Source organism: Lissotriton helveticus, chromosome 2_2, assembly GCF_964261635.1.
Source record: "Lissotriton helveticus chromosome 2_2, aLisHel1.1, whole genome shotgun sequence".
In the NCBI taxonomy this organism is placed as follows: domain Eukaryota; kingdom Metazoa; phylum Chordata; class Amphibia; order Caudata; family Salamandridae; genus Lissotriton; species Lissotriton helveticus.
In genome coordinates this window covers 290,634,402-290,654,488 of record NC_136060.1, presented here as the reverse complement: position 1 = coordinate 290,654,488, position 20,087 = coordinate 290,634,402, and the positions used below count along the sequence as shown (strand labels likewise).

General features: G+C 41.6%; 1 protein-coding gene across 2 annotated transcripts in view; it reads left to right on the top strand.

Moving 5' to 3' along the window:
• The window catches only part of LAP3 (leucine aminopeptidase 3), a 238,053-nt gene that overhangs the window by 92,066 nt on the left and 125,900 nt on the right, over nucleotides 1–20,087 (top strand). For both annotated transcript variants that reach the window (XM_078678427.1, XM_078678426.1), the window contains exons 4-5: nucleotides 4,994–5,099; nucleotides 19,670–19,829. In XM_078678427.1, the coding sequence (XP_078534553.1) occupies nucleotides 4,994–5,099; nucleotides 19,670–19,829 (266 nt within the window). The remainder of the gene's footprint in view (nucleotides 1–4,993; nucleotides 5,100–19,669; nucleotides 19,830–20,087) is intronic.

Genomic DNA, 20,087 nt, shown 5'->3' with positions numbered 1-20,087 from the left:
CATCAAACAGGATGGGCAGTAACATAACATATATATTTAATTTTATTAATGCTAAACATGTTTAAAACAGTATTACTGAATAGCCAATTAAATGTCTAATTGCTATTTCACAGACAGCTGAGACAGGATAAAAAGAAATTTGAGAAAAAGAGAGCGAAACATACATTTACCTACCCTTCATTTGTAGAGGAGCCAGTTTCCTTCCCCCATTTTGCCAGTAGGAAACCTGAAACAGGTTTCACTTCTGTCAACACTATCAACCCCTATTTGTAGCAACTGGGCATAAACAGAGTTTTAGGAGGTATATAACACATTCAAAGCTATCTGTTAATCAAAGTGCACATATACCATTATTTTGCCGTTTTATTCATCAGTGCATACCTGTCGCCTTTCGAAAAGTTTCAGAGGTCAAAATGTCAAAGCAAACCTTCTCTGGGAGCCCTGCTAGGCTTCTAAATATAGGACTCATTAGCAGCTGTCCCATTTTGTGTGCAAGGGTTTCCATGCGGCTTTCCCTAATTCAAAGTCACCCTGGATACTGATAGCTGAACAGCAGACCTGTTCCCTGTTTTGCCAGTAATTTAGAGGTAAGATAATAACTTCTGTTGGTTTTTTTATATTTATTTTCAATTGTAAGCAGCGTGCAGCATACTTTTCTAGCAATATAGAAGTCCGCTATTTTTGTTATACCTAAATATGTGCATAATAGTCATCCTCAGAATGTTCTCTCCACATCCCAGAGATGGGGCATCAGAAATATTTAATATATACCCTTATAAAAATGAGTTTTTTATGTCTGCAAGTTTCCTCATTATGCGGTACAACACAACTTATATTTTAATTTTAATGCTAGGAGGTTACAGTATGATCATTAAGCTTTATATAGATAAAAAAAACAAATTTAATGCACATCTTTTTTAATAAAAAACATTCCATATAATTTTTTTTTTTTAATAACAACAATCATTTTGATAATACCACATATGAAAAGCAAGCTTCATTCCTTGCCTATCATTTTTAGACTCATTCATTCATAAGGCTAAGCACAGAAGCCTAACCTGAAACATGAAAGATTTTCTGCCACTTTTTAAAGGACAATCGTTATTTAGCATCAGAACCACGGATATGCTTATGTAAAAGGGCTTTAAGAAAGGAAATCCTTACTTTAAATGTTTTCCTGTTATCCAAAATAATGAACGTGATTTTTGTAACTTTTTTAAACGGCAGTCTGAAATGCAGGGTTTTACACTGTGGTTGCACTGAGTTAAGATTTAGTTGAGTCAGTATACCTTTCTCTCCGTGGCCTACAATCAAAACGACAGCTGCTGCTTAGTGACAGTTGACACAGCTGTTGGGAAGCTTCTTTTTTAGTGTCGAAATGTAAGCACGGTGACAGTCTATTTAAAACTGAGGCAATTTCAATGTATCGTTCTATAATGTGTGTTTAGGTCAGCAACATCCAATTTACTCAGATGATATGTTTGCCTGTTAATATCTAATACAATGTATCTAAGGAAAATGCTGTTATAGTTCAGTTTATTTATTGTAAAACACACAATTTCGTTTTTGAGGCCAATTTTATTCCTATTGAATGTGAATTTTAATTGTATCTTTTTAGCATTTGGCAGTTGGTACATGTGCATAGTTGCTTACTCTATCTATAATAGTAACATGTAGTTAGGTAGCATACCATATGGGTAATTTCTGGAATTTTATTTAATTTTTATTTAATATTAATTAAATGACATTTTGCATAACAGACTGATGACAGTAAAAAAAACAAAGACATTGAGCTCATTCCAGACATGTACAGAAGGGGGGTCATACACTCAGAACACACAATACAGCGCGCCTAAGGCTAGCCATTCTTTCACAAAGAGCGCAATTGCTGTTTACTCACAGAAGTACCAATGTGAACCCACAAACCACATAGACATTTAAACACACATTTAACCCACAAATCAACACTTAGGACAGAAACAAAGTACAGCCCACAGACTGTACTTAAACCAAAACATTTGTAAATACTAGTTGTAAGTCATATTTACAGGAAGAGCTTCACAATAGTATTCCAAAAGACTGCACAAAATAGCCCAACAGACTGTTTTATTTTCAAGAAGCCAAAATACACTCAATTCACTAGCTTTGGCTGCAGAACACCAAAATAATCGCTCTGCATATCTCCATTTATAAAAGTGCGCAGAATAGGATCCTTGTTAGTTTTATGTTCATATTGTAATTCCATGGGTTACAGAATCACCAAGGAAGAAATATGTTTTTATACCTTAACCTATTTAGGTATTCCCTCTAGGGGAGCCGGCTAAATTGTTTCACATCTAACTATGGTACCTCCAAAGAGCAACACATTCTTCGATGTGTGCTTGAAACAGGCATGCCAAAAATATTGCAACCTATGCAAATATTATACGCAAAGTAGCACTTAAAGTACGCTTGTATGTTGTGCCGTTCAAATCTTATACAAAGTAGAGAAAAGTCTGCCTACACAAATTGCAATTTCTCAATCACAGATTCCAAAATTGGCCAATACAAATTCCAAACCAACAGTAAGCCTCATCAAACGATCTTACCAATCCCTGGTATCAAGCCAACAGCAATTGTCGTACCAAAATGACCCTTACCAATCCCTGGTGTCCAGATTCTAACTGCCAAGTTCTGAATGACCTAACGGTCGTTTTTAGAATACGCACGCCAAAAAGGTTCTCAGTCAGGAGTGGTAAACATGTGGAGGATCAAACCAAGAAGACCAGAAATATACTGGGCTGCAGAGACCGAGAATACCCAGAATCTCCGTGCACAGAGTACCTCCTTAGTAGAGCCCTGTCCTGTCCTCCTCAGTAGATTCCTGTCTCCTGTCAAGATCACTACTTTGGATAGCCACTTCTCTGATGAGCTCCACGTTGGAGCGCCATTTGAAAAACATAGAACCCTTCTCAGGGGTCTCACTGATAAACCTGGTCCTTTAAACCAACAAAGAAGAGATTGGCACAGAAGCTGAAATATAAAAAGAATGCTTCAGATGAGGGAGACTACGTCACACAGTACCCTCAGAAACTGTATGAGGCAGTCTAAGGAGTACAGAAAACAGGGACCTTATATGTGCTTAGGGTTACATAGTCCGCATAAGACCAAGGGGAGGTGCTGGCACATGTAAGCATGCAAAATGACTAATATGGGTATACAAGGTCTGCTTGCTCAACAAAGTGGGAGGAGAGTTACTTCTCCATACATCAGCAAGAATAGCCTGACAGTTCTATAAGAGGAGCAGGTGCATTCTACTAGCTAGGCCTCTCTGAGCATGTGCAAGACTCTGAAGAGGGAAACAGCACATGGCTACCTAAAATGGCTGCCAAATACAAAATGGCTTTCAGCTCATGCTAATAAATCCCTGCAATCTTTTACACACTCGCACCCCCTTCCCTCGAACAATACGCCTAGTTGTTGGTGTTCTAATGATTTTAGCTGGGTGATCTAAACTTAGTTAGAATTTTTTTGTACTTTGTGTCTCTTGATTTGAAAATTTGGTAATGCGCTATAAATAGCCGTTAGGTTACTTTCGAGTGCTTTGTATGAAGCCCGGAAGCCAACTAAAGTCATAATCAGGAAGGCGTGATAGTTGCTTACCTAGTCTTTTCGTCACAGTTTAAATCCATTTCTTTTTTTTTTTTTTTTTTTTTTTTTTTGCTTTTTTTTATTGAGCATGATCTGTAGTAGTCAAACAAAGACGTATTTTGTACGGTAGAGAATAAATTCTTAATAATACAATACAACATCCGTAAAATTTTAACGAAAACAATATGGAAAGGAAAAAATAAATAAATAAATAAATAAAAAATAAAAAAAAGGGAAAACGGAAAATAAAATAAAAAGAAAGAAGGTAACAGAAGAGACAGAGAAAAATGAAAAGAGGGGTCATTTATAAATTATACATTTTTTTCCATTTTCTTAACATGTAGTTCCCTGTCAGCCCTTATCATATCAGGTGGAGGATCATACATTGTGATACCAGTTCGAAATTGGGGCCCAGATCTGGGTACCCCTAGCTCTTGTTTTCCTACCCCTTGTGCGATATATAGCCATCTCCTGCTTGTAGATGGCAAGAAATCGGCCGAGCCACATCTGAAAAGTGGGAACATTAGAATCTTTCCAACATGCCGCTAGAAGAATGCGGAAAACGGCAGTACCCAGAAATACAATTCTCTGTTCCTCTACGCTATGACCTAAAGATTCATCGTGACCCAAAAGATATAAAGTGGTGGAGGATCTGAGGTTCCGTCCAAAAACTTGAATCCAGAATCCTTCGATCATTGTCTGTAAGTTATTTAGTTTCGGACATTCGGAAAACATATGAATCAGATTAGCTTGTCCCTGTCTACATCTGGGGCATCTGTCATCTACTCGCATACCCCAAGTGTACAGTTTAGCCGGAGTAAAATAAAGGTTGTAAATGGTTTTAAAGTATTGTGCTTTAAGGTTAGGTGCTAAAAATAAAGTTGTGTAAAGAGTTATACTGTTATTAATATCTATATCAGAATTTCCAAGTTTTTGTGCCCAGGACCTCTCAACACTTTCTAGATCATCCTTAGAGGATTGAGAGAATAAGTTATATAGAGTACCTATTTTGGTATCTAGTTTCCCTATAACAGAAAAAAAGTTAAAGCTATCTAGGTTGATGATGGCTTTAGAGTTACGAATGTTGGTGTAAACTTGAAAGTATTTTAAGTAGTCTGTAGTTGGTATATCAAATCTCTGCTGAAGTCTCTCAAAGGATGGAGCAACGTTCTGTCCAAACAAATGGCCAAGTGTGTATATACCTGAATTTTCCCATCTCCTAGAGACAGCATCTTTTAGGGATGATGATATAACCTCACTATGCCAGAGAGAGATATACCTTGTTATTTTAGGTATACCTTAAATCCATTTCTAATTGAAATCTTATGTGAAGACCAATGTTTTGTTTTCACCTTTTTTGTAGGACTATGCCAGTGTTGTCCTGGTCGGCCTTGGTAAAAGGTCAGCTGGAGTTAATCATTTGGAACAGTGGAATGAGAGCAAGGAAAACATTCGCTCAGCTGTCTCTGGTAGGTGTATAATTTTGTACAAGTCATAAACTTTAACTAAAGTTTTGGCTGCATTGTATTTCAACGTACATATATAACAAGTTGTTTTTCATCTAGCGCTTAATACGGCAGCTTTGTCACACAATAAAGAACTGCATTTCAACATTAGAAGGATGAAAAGCCAAGTTGGCCCAGCAAGGATTAGAACCCATATGCTCCAGGTTATAGAACAAGTCAACCATTGCTTGTAATTGGTTTAATAAGAAAACAGGGGCAGCCCAAACAAACAGCACAAACCACTTAATCAGTGTCACCCTACCAAGGACCGACTCGCATAAGCAGGGAATGAAACCACGCAGGCATAATACTGCCTGTCTGGAGGTTCAGATGGAAATAACTAGGCAGTGCTTGCCACTTGTAATGCTAGCCGCATGTGTGTTTCTGTGTGTGTGTGTGTGTGCGTATGTAAGATGCACCAAGGTCACCATGTTTTTCACTGTGAAAAACAGGCGTTTCATTTAGATGTTCTTGATAGTGCATTGAAACAATATCTATAGTAACACCCACGATCAAGAGTGTTTGGAACTATTTTTGCACATTAATCTACTAATTGGTGGTACTCAACGTTTATTGCATATTGCATTTGCGTTTATGAGCCCTAAAGATTTGAATATGGGGGAATCTGATGAACCTGCAATTAAGACCGTCAAATATTCAGAATACCTTAGAAACACTAAGGCAGCGCCCTGTTCATTTGGATGATATGGCACAATGTTTTAGTGAACACAATTGTTTTTGGCAGTGTTATGGTGGTCCATAGCAAATTCACTTGTCGCACAGTTTTTTAACATGTAATATTATTTTCCTTTTTTTATTTTATTTCCTCTCATTCAACAGCATACAATTATATCAATAACCATCAGGGCATCTATCACATCTTAAAAACAAGCTGTATATCACACTGCTACACCCCCATAAAAGGGGGGAGCACCAAAATCAAAGTTCCTGTAAGTAAAGTCCGATTAAAGCTGCCTTTAGTTTGGCTAAGAAGGCTTCATTGAGTGGTATGAAGATGTTTTGGAAAAGATATATGAACTTTAGGAGCACCAGCATTTTAAGTAGTGCAATAAGTCCTGCCATAGATAGCGCAAGTATTATTCACCTTTGTTGCACATACTTCCTGAAATTTGCTGTCTCGATCTGTCCTCCCCCGACCGTGAAACGGCACTACCCAGCTCAAAAGTATATGGGAAATAACTTTTTATATTTTCATGTTTGGATAGTTTTTGTTGATTTCATTCAGTGGTTGGATGACTGGCTTCTCTTTTAGTTTGTTGCTACTGCTGGCATTGTTATTTTTGTTTCAGTTTGTTGTAGAAAGTCTGTTATTGTCCGGTGCTTTTAATACGAAGTTTGTGTCCTAATTTTTAAGGTTGATAATTTGTGCCGGATTCATCCTGATTTTGAAATTTAACTCATGTGGCATCATTTTGTACATCTAGTCCTGGCCCCTTGATAGACCTCTGTAAAAAAAAAAAAAAAAAAAGTTTTCTTTTATAGAGATTTTCTTTTTTTATTTGACTTTTTGCATCATTAGAGAAGTAATTTAGCTTGGGTAGACATTGCTAATCCAGGCCTAATTTTTCTGGACGCCATTTTTTAAAATGGCCGATGTGTTGCAATGATGATGTAATATTTCAGGAACCATAAGACCTACATACTTTATTTTGGTGTCATAACATAGGTTTTGGGGGTCAAGTAGTCTTATAGAGACAGAAAATAACTCCTCAGAGCAACTCTTCTGTCATTTTCGAAAATGGTAGGTCTATGATGGTGTGTTTTAGCCATCATATTGGTAATTTATTTTAGTATTGTTTTTGTTTAAGGTTTTCCGTTGATTCAAATTCGTAAACATGAGCAAAGCAGTTGGTAGCAGAGGATTGTTACCTCCTGACAGTGTTTTTAAAAAAAAATGTTTTTTATATAAATGTCTTTATTGTGGTTTCAAAGGTATAATCCATGTTTATATATAATTACATCTCATAGACAACAATTGACACAGTGAGCATTCCAATTTCTACTCATGAGGATTTTGATATATACTTCCCCTTGAAGATGTGTTAAAATCCGACAGTTTTTCTCTTTTTTTCCTTGGTAAATTAAACTTTTAACCAAACAATCCCCGAACCCCCCGCCCCCTTACCGGGTCCAACCAACTCAAGGTCCATCTTAAAAAAAACAAACACAGCCGAGGGTGTCCTCTTGCCTCCCCTCCTGTCTGTGGGTCACATCCCTAGTGTGATGATCCTCATCCGATGAAGCCTGTGTGGAATTTGGGGCATTTCCCTCTATCTCCTGGATCATCAACCCCCACGCCAGCAACACCTCCGAGAGTTTATCATCTCTTCTAGTGCTACGCATGTGCCCCATCTCAGCCAGTGCCCACTCTCTCAAGTCCATTTTCCAGTTTGCTATCAGCGGCCCTCGTTAGCCAGTGGATCGCTATAAGCAGTCTAGCTGTTACAAGCCCCAAAACCAGGTACCGCCTGCTTGTCTTGCGTTTAGGGTCTTGCGTGTAGGAGACAAGTACGCACCTCTAAGGCAATCGTCCACCCAGTTATTCTACTTTGGTCCTCTAGGACCATCGTCCAGTATGTCTGAATCGTTGGACAGGTACATCCCATATGTGGAAAATCCGCCTGAACATATTGACATCTGGGGCACTTTGGATCTCTACATCCATCAATAGTGTGCAGCCGCCTGGGTGAAAGATAGGTCACATGAACTATATTATATTGTATCTGTTTGAACCTATTACATACCGACACCTTGCGTACGCTTTCATGAATTTTCTCCCAGTCTCGTAGCGTAATCTCCTGTGGACAAACCAATTGCCACTTTTCTTCTACTTTTTAAGGTTCCACACTTTTTATCTTCCCTTACGCCCAGTATAGGTGGGTGACAAGCTTCCGCCCTCCAGCCATGGCAAACATAGTGACCAAGGTATGGGTGTGCCCCGTGGCCTCTGGAAACGTAGGCCATAGTTGCCGTGCCCTCCTGACAGTGTTGTTAACTACAACATCTGAGGACTCCTTCCACAAAGAAAAAAGTGGCCATTGCCAAACTAATCCGAAAGAAAAGCTAACATCAACTCCGGCTGGACTCAAGAGTTTTCGAAGCTGCAGAAATACGGCAAGACGATGCTCACAAAAGATTTAACTTGATGGTTGAAGAGGATCAAGTAATTTATCATTGTAACAACAAGTGCTACAAGCTGTATACTATGGAAGAAAGCCTGGAAACAATTTGTCAAAAAATACTGAAACCAGTGAATGTGAGTCTTTTGAGAAAGACAACCAAATCCAATGCCCCTCCACTTAAAAGATCGATGGTTACCCCTCGCACACCTCCAACAACTAATCTGAAAGCCTAGGATCTTCAATGTGTTATGTGTGGTTTAACCAGAACAAGGGTCAAAGGGATTGACGAAAGAACAAAGTACAGAGTATATGAGTCTTAAAGGGCAAACATGTTTTTATCTGCAGCTAGTTTCTTTCAAGATTATGTTTTTAGCTGAGTAGCTAATCTAAACAGTGAGGGGAATGTATTTGCAGCGGATTTGTATGCTTACACAAACTGCATGCGTGCATACATTCGAAAATAGAAATGTACAGTGAGCTCCCAGCAGCAACGTAACTGCCAGCCTTCAGTTAAGTTTGCACTCTTTGAAAAAGAAAATGAAGTTTTAAACCCACTCTTGAGTGCTTGCTATGGGTTCACACTCAGCGAGATCAGAGAAATAATGGGCAACATTGATGAAACTGAATGAATCTATACTATCGAAATTAAGATTTTTCTGGTGAGAATGTACAAAGACAGAATTTGTTTTCGTCTGTATAACAAAAAGAATGAGTCGCTTATGGTGTTATCAGCTGATATGGCTCCGGATGTTTTGCTGGCAAACTAAAATCACAGGATGCAGTAAAATCATCAGGAACCATTTTAAGAAACGTCCTGAAAGATTTAGATTTTGGAATTAATGACAAATTTTGTGAATCCCCAGAGCTCCGCAAATCATGCGAGTCAACAAGAATGCCTGATGTTATCTTAACATTTTTTACATCATTGTTTAACATCAGCAAAGCAAAACTGTTACAAATTAAAGTTCTTGAGTTTGGAACAGAAGCCAACAACATTGATGATGGCTCTCAAGATATAAACAAAGAAGTAGAAGAAAATCCCATGAACCCACAGGCTAATGCTGTGCCAATGACATTTCAGCAAAAAGAAAACTCTGCTACACATGATGACTCCGTACGCAATCTATGAAAAGTGCAAAAGTAGAGAGATAATCACTTCAATCAATAGGATTGGTGTATCAGCAAGTTAAGATGGCATAGTACGTCGCCAGAACTTGTTAGAGGCTCATGCTGTAAAATCTTGGGAATCCGAAAGCACACCACTTCCACGTCACTTTACCAGGAAAGAATTTACAGTTGCTGCTCTTGATAATTTCGATTTTGAAGATGGCTCTTCTTTGTCTGGAACATCCAGCACACATGATACTGCCATGGTTCTTTTTCAATACTGTACCAATGAAGTAGCTGCTGGAAAACAAGCTCTGTCAGCTGTAGGCATAAACAAACAAAGCTGCAAACTTATAACCCAGCTGCCTTGCCAACGTATGCAAAATCATTACAAGCCACCAACACGTCCTAGTCTAGGCATCAAAGTGACTGAGGACATGGATCTTCTTCTACCTGATGCTGCAGTCCGCAAAGCTGATTTAACTGAATTTATCATGTTGCTTATTTGGTTCGGACTGAAGGATGAAATTCATGCCGGAATTCATGCTCTAATCTCGCAGAATACCATCTCACTGAAGAAGTTTGGGTTTTTACCAGTAATACCATCTCCAGTCACAAACTACGCAACAGTAGACACAGATCAAAGAATTTCCAAAATATGCATGCTCAGCTTGAAGACCATCCTATCCAGCCAATTTTATGCTATGGTGTTTTCGGTATTGCTGCTGACATTTTTATGAGCAATCCAATAGCGTTTGATGATCTTTATCCAATGATGGGGATTTTTCAAATGACAAAAGTTGTGTTGCGGTGTGCAGGAAGGTATCTCCGGGGATGTGGCACAGATGATGAGCTTATTGCAGCTGAAATATTTGAAAGCAAAAATGTCCTGTCAGTAGTGAGCAGAACTCATTATGTTACTTTGTTACAAGGTAAGGTCATTATATCTGAGGCTATGGCAACATCGCGTTGGAATCCTTTCTGGAACAAGTAAGACCAATTAGGTTTTGCATGTCTCAATCAATCAATCAAACAGGGGTTTGTATAGCGTGCTACTCACCCGTGAGGGTCTCAAGGCCCTTGGGGGTGGAGTGAGCGGCTCCGGATCAGTCGAAGAGACAGGTATTGAGGTCCTTCCTGAACGAGTGCTCTCACCAGTAGAATTTCAATTCAAAAAGGTGTCCTCATTGAAAACTGCTGTTGTTGTGGACTATATGTCATAATTGCGAATGGTCCAGATTTCATCCATGCAAAACTTCGGAGAGGTCGTTGAGACTGTTCTACAGTTATCAATGCCAGTGTGCACCTTACAAGAACTGCACATTGTCTTTGACAATTATCTTGAACTATCTCTCAAAGAATGTGAGAGAATCAGACGAATGTCTACAAGTGGAACAACTGATCTTGCCTGCATCAAAAATGTAACACCTAAATCTGTGCAACTTGATACATTCTGGGTTTATCTCAGAAGTTAACAAGGCACAGGGTGCAATTCATTCAAAAGACATAATGCAAAGCCAGACAATGTTCAGTACACTCAATTCAAAATCAGAAATCCTGCAAAACCAAGTTTGTGGAGTTTGTCAAAGAATGTGAAGTAAAATCAGAACTTAGCAAGTACTGGGGAAATGTTATACTCACGATAGCTCTAGCGAAACACTTGGTACATGCTGATCGGGAAGGTGATTGGGAGCTGCACATGAAGACTGTGGAGCCACTAATTACTGTTTCGTGAATTCAATTGCATAAACTACCTAAGATATGGGTCCTGGTATTTGGAAAGAGTGAAGAAGCTAGAAGTGGAAAAACCATAAATCTCCACAGAAAATAATCCAAAGACATTTTGTGGTGAAAGCCCGAGAAAGAAGGTTCCATGCTATGGCTCCAGATATGAAATTGGAACAGACGATACAGAGATCACAGAAAAGCTCCAAGGGAATTGTTTTGTCAGACATGTAAAAGTGAATATGTAGCTCAGTGGCAGCTTGATTACCATAGAGTCCTTTTGATTTGCATTGTTGTCAGACATAATCACTAAAACTAAACTTCCATGATTTAATTGCCATAGTAAGAGTTTCATCCAATCAGCCACTACAAAACAGGTTACAAAAAAGCAACTGGAAGCTAGATCATGGCGCAGCAATCTCAGAATCACGGGCCTTCCGGAATCGACCCCGACTGGCAACATGAAACAATTTGTGAAACAATTGCTTGTAACGCTCCTCGGCTGGGAGACTTTTTCGCATATGTTTGTAGTTGAAATGGCGCATCGTTCTCTGGGCCCTCGCCTGGCGCTTCCGCGAGACCGATTATAGCAAAGCTGCTTAACTACCGAGACAGGGACTCAGCGCTAAAAGCTGCCAGAGACAAGCAACCACTGCCACAAGAGGGTTCTACTAAATCTCTGTTTCCGGATTTCACATTAAGAGTGAATAAGCTTGTCGACATTTCGACCCATTGAAGAAACCGCTCAGGGAGAACAACATAGACTATGGCATGCTATACCCTGCTAGACTCCGGATTAACCGCCAAGGCCAGTCACAAATCTTCACAGACCCGAAAGTCCTACAGAAGGCCATGAAGGAATGGTCTAAAGACAAAAGATGCAGTCCCGAGAGAGACAATTGGGAAGGAGCTGAGGGTGGCGGACTGGACAATCAGGACTGAATTTTGGCCTACTCTTCGTACAGATAAGAATGTCATTCATGGGGTTTAGATGGAGGCCCGATTAGAATTGCCAGAGGGCCTTGTGATCTGAAGTGATTTGGTCATTTTTAAAGTCTTTGATGACTATACAAGGGGTCTCAAATGTTTACCCTCGGTAGGGGTAATTTCTGCTGCTGAGGCTTAGTCCGGTTGAGGAACTCTGATACTGACTGGCAGGTGGGCGGGATGGGGATTGGAGTTCTTATACTTTCTTCAGATGTTCCATAATATGTAGATAGTGTGCGGAGCAGAGGCCAGATTTGGTCTATTCAGTTTCTATAAGGAGTGAGTGCTACCTCTGCCCGTGAGTGTATCGCACATTGGGGGTATTGTGTCCTGGGGTAGGGGGATGAGACCTCTATACTTCTTGTTGTACTATTAACAATTGCTGTGTTTTTTTAGAATAGTTCAGGAGGTCTGCTTACTAGTTTTCCACCTAGGCACTGTTGGTGCTTGCCTGGCGTGGGTGGGGGGAGGGACGAGATGGGGCTACGTTTGGTTCGACTAAGGCTGTGGACACCACTCCTCATTTATAGCTACCTCGCATGTGGTAGGTTTCCATGGCAGACACTAATAGGCTGGCAACACAAAACCATGGTACAGTTGGCAGTTTTTCCCACAGGGTTGCCCAACTGGGTAAACTGCGGGCTCTCACTTGGAACGTGAGGGGTCTTAATGAGCACCGGAAACTCTAAAAGGTCCTAGCATACCTAACAAGACACGAAATAGATATTGCATTACTGCAAGAGACACACCTTTCTCTTAATAGTCCCATGCTTCAACGTAGGGGAGTGCAGGGTTACGTCCACGCAGCGGGCTTCACCATGCTTGCTAGAGGGGTACTTACGTGGGTTCGCCCAAAAGCTTCAATCACTCTGAAACCTTTGGTCACCTATGAAGAAGGAAGATATGTGATTTCAAAGTGCTGAGGTAAGGGGATTGACATGATTATCATTAGCGTGTATGGGCCCAACTATGACAATCCTGACTTTTATTCCTCTCTGTCCAATAGGGTGCGCAGCTTTGGAGCAGAACAGCAACTCTGGGGAGGGGACCTAAATTTAGTTTTGAATCCTGACCGGGACTGATCGGGAGGACCGCCAAGGCACGTTACTGCAGCAGCTAGAACGCTCCCGCATATCTTGGTACAAATGGACTTGCATGATGTTTGGAGGCAGAGATTCCCAGACAAAGGGGGATACAGGCATTATTCTGCATACCATAACCTACATACGTGCATTTACTACTGGTTAGCCACTAGGCAGCTGTATAGCCACACGAGGTCATGCGAGGTACTACCCTGTACACTATCAGACCACTATCCGGTCCTATTAGTTTTGGACGTCCCCCAGAAAGCCATCCCCCCTACACTTGGAGGTTCCCCCCGTACTCACTACTTGATGCAGTATTTAAGGAGGAGCTAGCAGAGGCGATTGAAACTTACTTTGATAAAAACGTGGGCTCGGTGGAGAGCTTTCAGGTGGTGTAGGAAGCGTTCAAAGTGTACATTTGTGGGGTCACCATGTCCAAGCACCCAGGGGTTCTTCGAGCACTGCGCAAGCAGCTTACGGATCTGGAGGCGACATTAGCCAGCCTAGAGGCAAGACTCCAAATGAGCGCTGATGAAAAGGTATTGAATGAATTCAAGGCCCAACTGGAGGATTTTTTCAAGATACTGCTGATACTGAAATTAAACATTTTGGTAACTATGCCACGGCTCGCATATATGGGGAGGGAGAACAACCGGGTAGGGTGCTGGCTTAGTTATTAAAGAAACGGCGAGGGCATACAGTCGCTGCTGAACTTAGGTCAGAGGAGGGAGAGATACTTACAGACAATACTGACATAGCTGAGAGATTTCGGCAATTCTACTCTAATCTATACGCCATACGTAGTTCAGGTACAGAAGAGGACATTTTGGACTATTTAACACATTAAACTGCCCTAGCTGACTAATACACTGATGCGCCCGTTGGAAAGAGACAAGATACTTTTGGCTCTTGCCAATATGAAGTCAGGCAGTGCCCCGGGGGTGGACTGATTGACTGTGGCCTTCTATAAGACGTACCTAGAATTGTTATTACCATACTTAACCACTCTATTCGAAGACATGTGTGAGTCAGGTACAATGCCTCCCTCGATGAGAGAGGTGATTATTGTAGCTATTCTGAAGCCGGGTCAACCCCCTGAGGAGTGTTCGTCATATAGACCTCTCTCATTGCTTAATGTGGACCCCAAAATCTTTGCTAAGATACTGGCAAACAGACTGGTTCCTTTGGTCCCAACGTTAGTTGCTCCTGAACAGGCAGGGTTTGTACCAGGTCGGAACCTTATTTATAATTTGCGCACGGTGTTTGGTGCACTTGAGCACACCAAACTGGACATCCCAGCTGTCCGTTTTTATTAAAACATGGAGAAAGCCTTTGACTCAGTTTAATGGCCATTCATGAGACACGTTCTGTTGAGGATGGGGCTGGGGAAGTCTTCTTACAGCTCCTGGGAGTGCTATATTGTTCCCCCACTGCCAGAATTAAAGTGGGTGATCTGGTGACGGACCCGATATATATCACTAGGGTACGCGTCAAGGCTGCGCGCTTTCCCCGATCCTTTAAGCCTTGATGGCTGAACCCTTAGCCTGTGCACTCAGCGAATATCATAGATATAAAGGTATCCAAGTTCCAGGCTATGAACTTATAGTTTTGACGTACGCGGATGATACGCTCCTATCTATTTGTGATCCTGAACGGCATCTCTCATCCGTACAGCGTGAAGTGGTGCGTTTCGGAGGGTGTCGGGTTGTGGGTTAACTCGTCGAATTCCATCATATTTCCTCTGACCCAGTCCACGGTCCAGTTCGAACCAGACTATCCGCTGCAGTGGACGACTGACTCGGTGAGATACCTTGGTATTCAGGTGCATTCGGACTCAGATGTCGTATTTAAGGAGAATTATGGTGTGCTGGTTAGTAAAATGGAGGCTGAGGTGAAAGGCTGGATCCGTTTGCCATTATCCCTCCTGGGTAGAATCTCTATAATGAAAATGGTGGTACTCCCCCCCCGCTTTCTGTTTCTATTTACGAACATACCAATGGTACTCTCAAATGTATTTTTTAAGAGGCTTACCACTAGGTTGGTTAAACTGGCATGGGCGGGCAAACAACAGAGGGTCAAATGGCAAATTCTTATGTTACCTTATCACATGGGAGGACTGGGGGTGCCTGACTTAGACCTTTACTATAGGGCAGCACAACGCACGCATGCTTACCTCTGGATGCACTGCCCGCCAGACACCCCTGACCTACGCATTGAGAGGACGGTAGCTTCTCCCCGACCCCTGCCCATGCTGCTTTTTTCGTCCTCAGATCGTATGACTGGAATACTGGACTCAATCAATACTACTACCCATGCATGGCACCACCTCTTAAAGTTACAAGCAGGGGCTATCCTGTATTCACCACTAGCCCCCCGAGAGTGGTGCCACTGGCTGCCCCCTTGTAGAGATAATGGTGTAGTCCGTGTGTTTAATTCTATCGAGATCAGTACTATAGGTAACTTGTTTGAGGGTAGCACATCTAAAAACTGGGATAACCTGGCAGTAGGAGACCCCACCCCCCGCTTCTCACTAAGGGCCATATATAGGTAATCTCCATTTACCGATTCTTAAATACCGAATTTTACCGATTCAGTATTTAAGAAGCGGTAAATAGTATGTCAGTAAAAATTCGGTAAATTTTACCGATTCGGTATTTACCGATTCGGTAATAGGGGGAACATATTCAAGGGAGGCAGGGTGTCACATTGACACCCTGTTGCACCCCTGAATTGTGCATGTGTGCACATGTGGCACACATACATGCCCTAAGGGCATGTATGTGTGCCACATGGCACTTTTGAAAAAGCACAAAATTGCTTTTTTAAAGGTTTTCGATATTTACCACCAACTTGTAGTTGGTGGTAAATAACGAATCCTTAAATCAAAAATGCACTCACGTGAGTGCTCCCTACATAGGATTTAAGGATTCGGTAATTTACCAATTCCTTAAATTACCAAATCGGTAAATTACCGAATCCTTAAATCCAGCCACCTGCAATAGAAAAAGCTAAATACCGGTCGGTAACGGCAAATTTACCGATTTTCGGCCGTTACCGACCGGTAATAAGCTACCTACATATGGCCCCTAGTTTCAATTTCATAGAACTAGACATGCGTTACATCAGCTCCTGGGTAATGGCCTGGCGGAACCAGCGGAACTGACTGCCCTTTCATTGGTTATATAAGCCGATACACCAACGAGACTGGTATCTAAAATTTACAAACACACTATGTCCTATAGGGAGAACTATTTTACCAAAGCACGCTTGGTTTGGTAAAGGGATCTTAATAGGGAAGTAGACGAGGAAATGTGGACGTATTGTTGCTCCAGTACGAAACGTGTTTCCCTCTAGCAGGCAATATGGTCGTGATTTTAATGGTAAAGCTGGTGCAGTAGCACTAGGACCAAAAGCTCTAGGCACCCTACTAAACACCTAATATTGCTCTATTTTACTACTAAACAAGACGGTCACAAATACATTTATCTAGCAGGCAATATGGTTATGATTTGAATGGTGAGGCGGGTCAAGGTCACCATTATTAAAATACACCTTGCACGGTTGGAGGCAAGTTTAAAATCACCCTTGTTTTTGTTTGGGATCCACAACCAAAACCTGCTCCGCTGTAATCAGGTGTTGTAGCACACACGGATGCATTAGGCGTCTCGGGTGGGTACCTATGATGAAGCATGCCACTAAGTAGTGTTAGTGGGTGAGGCTTCTTTTAAAACACCTCAAGGTTTTTCCTACTTAGATAAGCGAAGGACATCTCATGAGGTAATATACTGTGGTAGCGAGCTCATTTTTTCATTGTTTGTTGATTAGAAAAGGGACGGGTGAGCGAGCTCTCTTCTCACTATCTAATTTTTGCTATTTCTCTCTATACACTGTGTGGGTCCCATGTGAGTCTCGAGCACCTAGCAGTACGATTTGTTCCACTCATTATTTAATGGTCCTATGATTATTAAATTATGATACAATATAAAGTATAGAAAAACCAAAGGGGGTGATGGACGGAGCGTTGACAATACAAACACTCACCCCCAGTCAACTGATCTGGGTTTAATCCATCACCGTTCTTTAGCTCACTCCACCACCCCAGTTCAGACATGACCATATGCAAATCAGTCTGACCCTGTGCCTCATGGGAACAGTCCAGCCCGAACTGCCAAGCCATGTCTTCCCTGGACCGGAATCAAGCTTCCCAGGACCGGTTTCTGGCATTACAGCCGTCTTCAGCCGGGCTTGCTTGACTCCAGTGGCAAAGTGAGCAAGGGACTCACGTCTGAGCATACCCTGCCAACTTAGGGCGAACAAAGAAAAACCAAAGGGGGTGATGGACGGAGCGTTGACAATACAAACACTCACCCCCAGTCAACTGATCTGGGTTTAATCCATCACTGTTCTTTAGCTCACTCCGCCATCCCAGTTCAGACATGACCATATGCAAATCAGTCTGACCCTGTGCCTCATGGGAACAGTCCAGCCCGAACTGCCAAGCCATGTCTTCCCTGGACCGGAATCAAGCTTCCCAGGACCGGTTTCTGGCATTACAGCCATCTTCAGCCGGGCTTGCTTGACTCCAGTGGCAAAGTGAGTAAGGGACTCACGTCTGAGCATACCCTGCCAACTTAGGGCGAAAAAAGAAAATCCGAAACTGGTCCCAGGATGCTTGTTTCCGGTCCATGGAAGACATGGCTTGGCAGTTTCGGGCTGGACTGTTCCCATGAGGCACAGGGTCAGACTGATTTGCATATGGCCATGTCTGAAATGGGGTGGCTGAGTGGGCTAAAGAATGGTGATGGATTAAACCCAGATCAGTTGACTGGGGGTGAGTGTTTGATTTGCTCAAACACTCCATCATCCCCTTTTGTATCAGAATATAAAGTATACCTGGTATATCGTTTATGATAAGCCAATGTTCTGTTCAAAGTCGTTGTGAGGAATTAATCGTACTTGTAGAATTACCCTTATACAATTACAGGAACCATTGTCCCTTCACATATGGTGACACTCTGAAAGATGTCAGGCAGCTATCATGCAAATGTGGAATAATTGATACAGGTCCAATGTACGTAATGCAAGCATTTCCTTGAAAAACCTCTTCTGACAGATTGTAATGTCAGATGAGACATCTATTTAAAGGCAGAGGACAGTGGGCTGACCTGGCACAGGAACCATGTAGAATGTAAAACCTTACACTGCAATCATAGTAGTCCTCTTCAACTTTGTTTTTGCTGTCACCTGGGACGCAGCCTAAGTAAACCATCCTGAACGATATGCGTTTTATGGAGTTTTTACGTTGTAGTAATGAACTGTCTGACTTACATTAGCTGTGCTTGGATCTTGGAAACATAAATTAAGGGGAAAGTGGAAGAACTGCTCACCACATAAAAAGAATATAAAACATATATGTTTCATGGAAACAGAGTTGTTCCCTGCTGGTGTTGTTTGAGGTAGTTTGTGCTAAGACCTCTAAGCAGCCATCATGTTTGGGTGTTGCTCCTGTCCATCGCTAGTGACCATTCCCTGAGAACTAGCTGTGATGTCCTCCTTTGTTCCATCGAAAGGGAGAAGGGCTTCTTCTAATCTCTCATGCTAGCACATAGCAACCACTACTGCAGCTCTTGATGTTACCTTTGGGTTTCACAGTATTTATGTTGCCCCTTTCTTTGCTCAGTGATTTAAATTCTCATGGTTTTATTAAAATCAATATAACTTCATTTTTACTTTTACCACATGTTGGGTTGTAGGCAATTAATTATTTTTTTCTTTTTCTTTCTTGCCTCCAAGGTGTCGCTCCAAGATCTAGCACTTCCATTACTACTACTTTTCTGTATTGTATTTATTTATAATTAAATAATTTGCTGATAGAACTATTTCATATAACTTTGTAAGCTAGTTATGAGTAAAATCCTTTTGGAATACCAAACACGAATTTCTAAAGCCTGCCATCTTTTTCAATGAATGTGGTTCAAGAATATTTTCAGAAAATATGTTTTGTAGTACTTTATTTGGATAAATATAATGTGGCTTTTGCTTCATTTTACCCTAGTATGTCAATCTAAGATTGGTACAGTTTGGGTTTTAGAGAGTATCTAAACTGAAACCGAGGTCCTAGTATCCTCTTATTTCACTCCCATCATCCCCAGATTCATAAAACCCACATTTGATGACACTGTTAGATATGCGCACCATTTGTTCTACATTTACTCCTTGTATAGAATCTGTGCGTACATGATTCAGATGTACCTTGATATGCAGAGCACATAATGAATACACCTCAGCCTCGCCTTCTGAATAACGTTGCTAGACCGAGCCCTGTAATGTGATTAAACTAACAGCCACAAAGGCATTAACATAACACATCTGCATGAGTAATAATGTCAGACAGCCCTTGGAGGCCCTCTCTCCAATAGCTGCCTCTCTGCCCTGCTTATCTCAAGGCCCACTGTTTGATTTCCACTTGTTATTCCGGTGTTTGCAGCTGGCTGCCGGCAGGTGCAGGATCTGGAGATCCCCTGTGTGGAAGTGGACCCCTGCGAGGACGCCCGTGCGGCGGCAGAGGGCGCTGTCCTTGGACTGTTCGAGTACAACGAGCTGAAGAAGAAAAAGAAAACGGCTGTTGCTGCACAGATTCACGGAAGGTACACCTGAGCAATCATTGGCTCATTAAACATTGTGGCAGGATATGAAGCAAAACAACGGATTGTGAACTTTAATAAAACCGGTTCCTGCATTTAGAACTGGAGATAATGCTTTGCACGTAGAGATCTTTGAGGTCCCCACAAGGCACATTAGGCCAGTGATTGGGGCCCGTGCTTCTCAGTGTGAACCAATCAAGCTGGTCGAGGACGCCAACACCTTGTTGGAATGTATTGTGAGACTCTATTGGTGGGCTTTAG